We start from the raw sequence: 8,233 nt of genomic DNA, 5'->3' as shown, positions 1-8,233 counted from the left end.
ATCATCATGTCAACCTGAACTGGCCGTAACATCATGTACCGGCAAACTATTTTCAGACATGAGACAGGTTTGGGGTGACAGGTTTGGGGTGAAAACCCTACATAGTATAATGCTATCGGCTAACTATGATCATGTAAAACATATTTGAAACGTATGAGAGCATTTGAACAGCAGAAGTTAGACTGAACTTGTTTAACAAATTTTCAATAAATAATTACACACATCGACATTTGAACTAAAATTTCTTTATAATGTATGGCTCAAATTTTAATAAGTTTATATGTATAATTGAGCTGTACGACATGCTAAACAGTACATGAAAACTCTACTAGAGCACGGAATGCCGTTTGAGAGCTTTCAAAATTGGAGCCTATGTTTGATTATGAAGAACTATCATGGTGTTTACACAAGTGGTCCACCCTTGACGTACTCGGTGAAGGCTAATGCGATCAGGCCAAGCATAGCAAAGCGCCCATTCCACATTTCTGCCGTGGATGAAAAAAAAGGCTGTGACTTGCTCTCTGTCGATATTCCCTTAAACAAAGGCACCACCGACGCTGTCGTCAATAATCCTGCAGTTATGAGAAACCAAGACAGTCCTCCATTATTCACCTGGGAAAACAAATCTCTTCCGCTTGACACCTCCACTGCAATGGCTGACGCGAAGCCCAACATGGCCGCCCTTCCGTTGATGATCTCGGGTGCGGGCCCAGAGAACGCAAATAGGTCGCCAAACCTCGTGCTCATCTGTGTGCCACATCACACACTTCAGATAAATAGTTCACATTGTATGAATATACAATAATCATTAAATATATACTGGGCATCTAAAAATGTGTATTACCTTTGAAGAGGTTGAAGATGAAACACCTTCAGTAGGGGACGTTTCCTGTGGATCCTGACGACCACGTGCCAAGCAAGATGCATTAGCCATAATCAAATTGAAACAAAAAAAACTATCTAAAAGCCAATTATGTAGCCAAATTGGAAACCTTTGCCATGCACTTGATTATGAGGCTGCTGTGAGGCAATCTACTGATATTACCCACACTAATCCTTTGGAGTGCCCCGCAGTTAAGGGCTGAGGGCGCTTTCATCATCATTGACGCCATGGCCGCCATTGATGAGTGCTTACAAAAAAAGGAATGTGTAGTTGTATGCCTTCGATTTTCTTTAAAAAGATGGATTATTTTCTCTACGACTTGCTTTAGGATAGACTGTTAATGTCTCTTCTGCTCTCTTCTGCTTATATATCTCTGAGGAATAGTTTTTGGCTTTATAGCTGGGGAAGGATCGAATTTGATGATGGAAAATGGGCCAAGTCAGGGAAGCGAATGAGGTGAGTTGAGAATCGCGTGGGTGAAAATACGACAACGTGGCTGGTAAATTGCCACTGAACGTGGCTTCTAGAAACACAGTACTCACTGAACATGAAGATTATAGAGATTACTCGCCTACTCAACGTGGACATCTCTCACCCGAGTTTCACTTTGATATTCTTTTTAAACTTTGATTGGTCCTACAACGTTTTAGTTAAAGGAGTTCAGATCTAAATTTTCGTATTTTGAGATGTTTCTGCGAACTTTTGTCGGGGAAGTTTGATTTAAACACACGTTATGTCATTGTAACCGTTCAATTCACTACATAGTTTCTTGGTCTTTTTGTTGTTGAAAGGGTGTTTTTTGTTGTTGTATGTTTATTGATGAAAATAATTATATATTGTTCAGTTTTACGTATCAGAATAAAAGTTGAATAAAAAATAAAATTAAGTAAAATAAGGGGTTGATATTTTATAAAAATAATATTATTATAAAATAATCATTCAAAATATTTTTTTATTTAAAGTTGGATCACTCAAAGCTTATTATAATGCAAGTGACTTCTTATGTTATAGTAGACAAGTATTTGAAGTTCTTGCTTGATTGAATAGTACATACAACCCTCTAATAGATTCTTTGCGAATTTTTGTCGGGGAAGTTTGATTTAAACACACGTTATGTCATTGTAACCGTTCAATTCACTACTTAGTTTCTTGGTCTTTTTGTTGTTGAAAGGGTGTTTTTTGTTGCTGTATGTTTATTGATGAAAATAATTATATATTGTTCAGTTTTACGTATCAGAATAAAAGTTGAATAAAAAATAAAATTAAGTAAAATAAGGGGTTGATATTTTATAAAAATAATATTCTTATAAAATAATCATTCAAAATATTTTTTTATTTAAAGTTGGATCACTCAAAGCTTATTATAATGCAAGTGACTTCTTATGTTATAGTAGACAAGTATTTGAAGTTCTTGCTTGATTGAATAGTACATACAACCCTCTAATAGATTCTAATCTCTATAATGCAAGTGATCTTTTATGTTTTGATAGCTATCTATTCATAATTACTATTCAAATATGAAAAAGTATTTTATTTGAAAAAATATATTATAGATTAGATAACTTATTAAAATTAAAAAATTAAAATGTCTTCAAATTAGGATTATAGATGAACCAATATAGCATTTCATAATCCTCTAGAAATCAAGAAAAATTGGTGGAAACCTGAACCCTAGAATATTTCACTTAATTAGACTCCAATTGAACTCAAATCTTGATTATAGTAGCTTCAATGTGAAATATAAAAGCACTTTAAAATTAGAAAATAATTCACCAAATTTATAAATTTATATGCTTCACAATATCTAAGAATAGAAATACACCTAAACAAGTGTGAGTGAAAACAGAAACACACCTAAACAAGCTTATCCCCTAAAAGAAAACACCTCTTAAAAGAGATATTCATAAAAGAATCCCATATCTTAGTAGAAAATATTTTACACTAAGATAGATAAATTGATCTAGACTAGTTTGCTTACCATCTTTTATCTTTCACTCACTTTTCTATGTTAGCCTAACTAAGCATGCTCCCTTATAACATAACAATAACTATTCCAAGATATTTCTAAATACCACTAGTCTTTAAATATAAGAAAAATAATAGAATAAACATATACTATTCAAGCAAGCCACAAATTAGATGTGCACACTAAATAGGGTCAAATTCATGATTGCAAAATAGACCAAAATCTATGAACTTGAGTCATGATAGAGGAAAGATTCAACATAATATTCGAAACATTTTACTAACAAAGAGGTAGCATTGTGAATAGCACCGAAGTTCAAAATCTTGATTAAAATATAATCATTACTCAATTAGAAAACTATCTTATTTGTTACATCTATTTTCTTCACTGCATACATTTAAATTTATAATACATTAACTCATTAACTACTAATTTTTTTTTTTTAAATATTGATCACAATACTTTCATATCATGATGAAGACTAATAAAATAAAAAAATACACATTAAATTGTAAAATTGTTTAAATAATTAATAAATTATACTTTTGAGCCTAATTAAAATAAAACTCATTAAGATTAAAATATTTGACGATTACACATCAATTGATAAAGTTGTACCAATCAGAAAGACAAAATTCTACGATCGAAAATCTTCATTATTTTTAACTCTTTAACACCCACAACACCCTAGCCTCAATAAAAGAGGACTAATTCTTTAAACTTCATCCTAAATATCAACCTTAAAGTAAACAGCCCATTTAACCTCGACGATAGGAAACAATTTATCGATTCTTATGGCAGAGTTTTACTTTCTCAATACTGAACGAGGACAAGGTTCAGAGGATGATATAGTACGTACAGCATTCAAGAATATGCGAAACCTTCGATCGAGTTAATTTCGAAACATGGTGTTTCTCCGCTCACCGCACATAAAAAGTGGACACTGAGAAACCACGTCTTCCTCCTTTCACCCATCACATTACAAATTCAACGTGGCTCAACTCTCACCCTGCAAAATAACCCCAGAACATTCCATGCTCTTCTATAAAATAATTGAATGAACAAAATGTCAGTATCATAGTCGAAGACTTGCAGTATCACAATCTCAGCGTTAGTCAAAGCATCTTTGATACTCCTCAAGAGTCTCACTAATGGCAGCAATGGCTTCAATGATGATGAAATCTTCTGCACTGCTCAACTGCGGAGCAACTCAAAGGAGCTTCGTGGGGCATGTCAACAGAGCACCATTGAGGAGCCTTCGAGTCAACTGCAACACGTAGGTTTGCTCTTTCTTCCATATCACTTCTGGTTTCCAATTCACTTCAAATTAAATCTTGGGAGAAATTTCGCTAAGCTGTTTATTATGTTAGCAGGCAGATTCAGAATCGAGAAAAGCCTCCCCAATAAACGACATTCCCTCTGCTTCTACTTCGACACAGTCCGCTCAAATTCCATTCAGAAGCTCGGCGGCTCCAGCACCCCAGAAAAAGGTAACTACATTTCCCGATGCCCAAATCCTTCAGTAGAGAACCATACGTGACGTGGGCACATTTCCGAGTCTGACGTGTCCTATCTAATCCCGTTTAGCCAGGTTAGTACGAAGTTTGGTGACGTGTTCGCATTCTCAGGGCCAGCACCAGAGACCATCAATGCCAGGCTGGCCATGGTGGGGTTTGTTTCGGCGGTTGCAGTTGAATTAGCCAGCGGAGAAGATCTGGTGACTCGGCTCACCAGTGGAGGGTTGCCGTGGTTTGGTTATAGTGTAGTCATGCTGTCGATTGCGTTATTGGTACCCATGTTTGAGGGAATATCGGCGGAGAGCGAATCGCAGCCAATATTTTCAACCTCGGCAGAAATGTGGAACGGGAGTTTAGCTATGATTGGCCTTGCGGCGTTGGCTGTCACCGAGTTTGTTAAGCGGGGCCCTCTTGTATAATTAGTTTGATCTTCTACAATTTCACGAGCCAAGGCGTGTGGAAGGGAATGTCTACAAATGAAAATGCTAAAGCTTAAACTCTGAAACCTACTGTGCTATAGATAGATATGAAAAGAAATTTCAAGTCTTCAAGAACAGAGCACGTTTCAATTGTAATTACGCCGAGAGGCATCCCTACGGCGGCAGCCCGGCTGGAGATTGCCCATCCGTGTACATAAAAGAGAAAGCTGCGGGAGTTACAAAGCATGGAATTGGAAACGATTAAATGATTATTGTATGGTATGTTATGGAATTGGAAGCGGATTACTAACTGTAAGGTATGGAAGTGCAAGAGTTATTTATAATGGCATTCTCGTTTCCAGTCATTTATAATGGTACTCTCTTTGCTGTTGTTGAGAAAATATTGAAGATCAAATTCCGCGGGCTTGCACAAAGCTGCATCCAGATTAACTGCCAAAGAATTCACAAAGAGTAGCGTTCCTAGAAGAACATGATATCCTTCAATAGTGCAACCCTCATTAGATAAATGAGGAAGAAAAGAGAGGTGTTGATGCGTGCAGATATTTCGACTTTTGCAAGTTTGATTCATCCAACATGTATGTCATCTTTTCCTGGTCTTTGGGAAAAAAGTTTGGATGCTGCATTTTTATTATTTTTGTGCCATCCATTATGCGTAGATTTTTTATTAAGATTCTCAGAATGCTTTAGTTGCAACCTGTTTCTGTACAAATATTTTTAATGCATCCATTATAATCTCCACCTTTCTTCATCATGCAATTTTCACAGGATATCCAAGCATGCAGTTATCTGATTATTTGTGTATGTTTTTCTTGGATACCCTTTAGTGTGTATAGATGGGTGGCTTGCATGTCTATATGTCTGGCTATCTTTAATATCTTTGCTATCTTCGTGACAGAAAGATCTTTATGAAGGTTGCCAATGAGGCCGACCAAAGAGCTAATCAAGCCATCCACTGGGCAATCCAAGCCAACAATGGGCTTCAATGAGCTCTTACCCAGATTGTTCTTTTTTTCTGATACCCTCTGTTTTCCACCAAATTCATATTTCTTTCTCTTGTGTTGTGAGGATTTTTGCAGATGAGAAAGGCAAAGATGGATGTTTGCAACTATTTTTGTTTTTGCTGGCTTCCATCCCTATGTTTTGATGGATGCCCATACCTCTACCAACACTTCCATTTTGTTGCAGACTGCAAACAGGGAAGAAGAAAAACAAAAGGATATGTTGAATTGCCAGATCAAGTATGTCATCAAAGTTCCGAGGGTTAGCTAAGGCAACAACCTCTCCAGTTTATTGCTGCATTTGTTCCTGAGTTGTTTTGATTTTTTTAAAAAATATTTATACTTTATATGCATTCCATCCACAAGTAGAGATTTTCCAATAGGAAAGAAAGATGATCCTAAAAATGTAGTTATCTACATTACCCTTAATCCCTATTTAGGAACGAGGCCTAAAATATTGGAAGAAAAACTGAAAAATCAGTTTGCTAAGATATTTCTTATAACTGTCTTTATTGATAAATTATTCACCATTTGTATTTCACTTTATGTAATTTCCTTCACCTATACTTATATTATATTTGTAGAAAGATTTGTAAACATGGATTATTGGGTGTTGCTATCAATAAAACTTTCACCTATACTTATATTATATTTGTAGAGAGACTTGTAATAATGGATTATTGGGGTTTGCTATCAATAAAATTTTAGACTTTCATAAATTTATAGTTATATGGAAGTTTAAATAGAAATTAAAAGACATAATTGTAAAAGATATTTGGAAATGTCTGAAGAATTGATATTATGTAGTTCGTGGACTTTCAAAAATTTACAATTAGATTAGAAGTATAAAACAAAATAAAAAAAATAAATTTCATAAGGTATGTGGAAATGTTTGAAGAAGTGATAATTTGTACTTAATTTAATTCATTATAAAAGGTGATTTTTATTTTTTATAGTGATAGTAAGTATTATGAATGGAAATATTATTTCAATGATTTTCATAATTTATATATTCAAGTGATATATTGCAAAAATTAGTATATTAAATATTTAGTATCAATTAAATATCAAAAACTTTTCATTTTCATAGAGTGATAAAACAAATAACTTTTATATTTGGCAAGTTATTATTGTCTAAATAGAATGTTATTATTGTTAATTATTTTTCTTCATAGTGATAGAAAAGAGAAGGAAAGAATCTTATTTGTGAATATAGAAGTATCCATAAGATTTTCCTTTGTTTCTAAATCTTAAACATAAAAATTTAATGTTTCTAAATTCAAAAAATCTAAATTACATGTTTAGCATAATCTTTGACAAATAATATTTAATTTTCATTTTAGAAATATTAAAACTTAAAATTATGTTTCTAATTTTTAATGGATGTTTCTAAATTGAAAGAAACAATGCTACATACACATAAACATTTTAGACAAAATATTTATTATTAAAATGCATAATATGATTCTTCTATTTATATCTTATTTTCTCTTAACTAAGTTTGAATCCTTTTATCATATGTTAATATATCATAAAATTTATTTGTATTAAAATTTAATAAAAATTATAAAATAGTTATTTATAAATTTTTATGCAATTTTTAAAAAAAATTATAAGGTTTAAAGAATGGTAATGTATAAAATAATTTTTTAATATATATTTTACTTATTATTTAAATATTTTTTTTAAAAATTATTAAATGTTTTAAATTATTTCATAAATCTTAAACCCTCAATTAATTTTTTTGTAAATTATTATGATGGATAGGATTAGAGTTAGGGTTTGACAAGCACTCAATTAATATTTTTGTTTAATTAAAATTAGGGCTACAATTTAATTTTTACTAAGGTTAGGGTTAGAATAAAGTTTTCAAAGAGCGTTAGTGTTAACTTAAGGTTAAGGTATGATTAGGGTTAAGATTCATGGTAGTTAGATTAGGGTTATATTCGATATTAGATATAGTAAGAGAGTTGGGATTACAATTATAATTATAATTAAACCCTAATTTAAGAGTAATAGTAATTTTAACCCTTAGGTTTAGTATTAGGGTTATGTTAGACATACATTTATTACTATTATGGTTCAATTAGGGTTAGGATTAGGAATTTTAGTTTAGTATTTGGGTTATCTTAGTGATATATTTATTAGTATTAGGGTTCAATTAGGGTTAGGATTAGGAATATAGTTTAATTAGAGTTTAACTATGATCAAAGTTTAATTAAGGTTATAATTCAGTGAGGATAGTAGTTATAAATCAATTAGAATTTACTTATCTTTAAGCTTAGTATTAGGGTTAAAATTACTATTACTCTTAAATTAGGGTTGGATTATAATTATAACCATAATCCTAACCCTCTTTCTATATCTTATATAGAATATAACCCTAATCTAACTATAATTAAACTCTAACCCTAATTGAAACCTAATCG

The 8,233-nt window shown here is 32.4% G+C and overlaps 2 protein-coding genes across 2 annotated transcripts; one reads left to right on the top strand and one right to left on the bottom strand.

The window, feature by feature from the left end:
- Window positions 1–226: 226 nt before the first annotated feature.
- LOC131044833 (early light-induced protein 2, chloroplastic) lies at window positions 227–1,267 on the bottom strand. The gene is made up of 3 exons (XM_057978274.2): window positions 993–1,267; window positions 845–898; window positions 227–747 (listed from the first exon to the last, which is right to left on the bottom strand). The coding sequence occupies exons 1-3, from the start codon at window positions 1,119–1,121 to the stop codon at window positions 403–405; spliced, it is 528 nt and encodes a 175-aa protein (XP_057834257.2). The 5' UTR covers window positions 1,122–1,267; the 3' UTR covers window positions 227–402.
- Window positions 1,268–3,643: 2,376 nt separating this feature from the next.
- Window positions 3,644–5,924, top strand: LOC131044827 (early light-induced protein 1, chloroplastic-like). Its single transcript, XM_059210582.1, has 5 exons — window positions 3,644–3,700; window positions 3,931–4,125; window positions 4,223–4,339; window positions 4,441–5,381; window positions 5,702–5,924. The coding sequence occupies exons 1-4, from the start codon at window positions 3,644–3,646 to the stop codon at window positions 4,783–4,785; spliced, it is 714 nt and encodes a 237-aa protein (XP_059066565.1). The 3' UTR covers window positions 4,786–5,381; window positions 5,702–5,924.
- The last annotated feature ends 2,309 nt before the right edge of the window (window positions 5,925–8,233 follow it).

Source organism: Cryptomeria japonica, chromosome 8 (genome assembly GCF_030272615.1).
Source record: "Cryptomeria japonica chromosome 8, Sugi_1.0, whole genome shotgun sequence".
Taxonomy (NCBI): Eukaryota; Viridiplantae; Streptophyta; class Pinopsida; order Cupressales; family Cupressaceae; genus Cryptomeria; species Cryptomeria japonica.
Note: the sequence above shows the minus strand (reverse complement) of the source record. Positions and strands in the feature narration are given on the sequence as shown.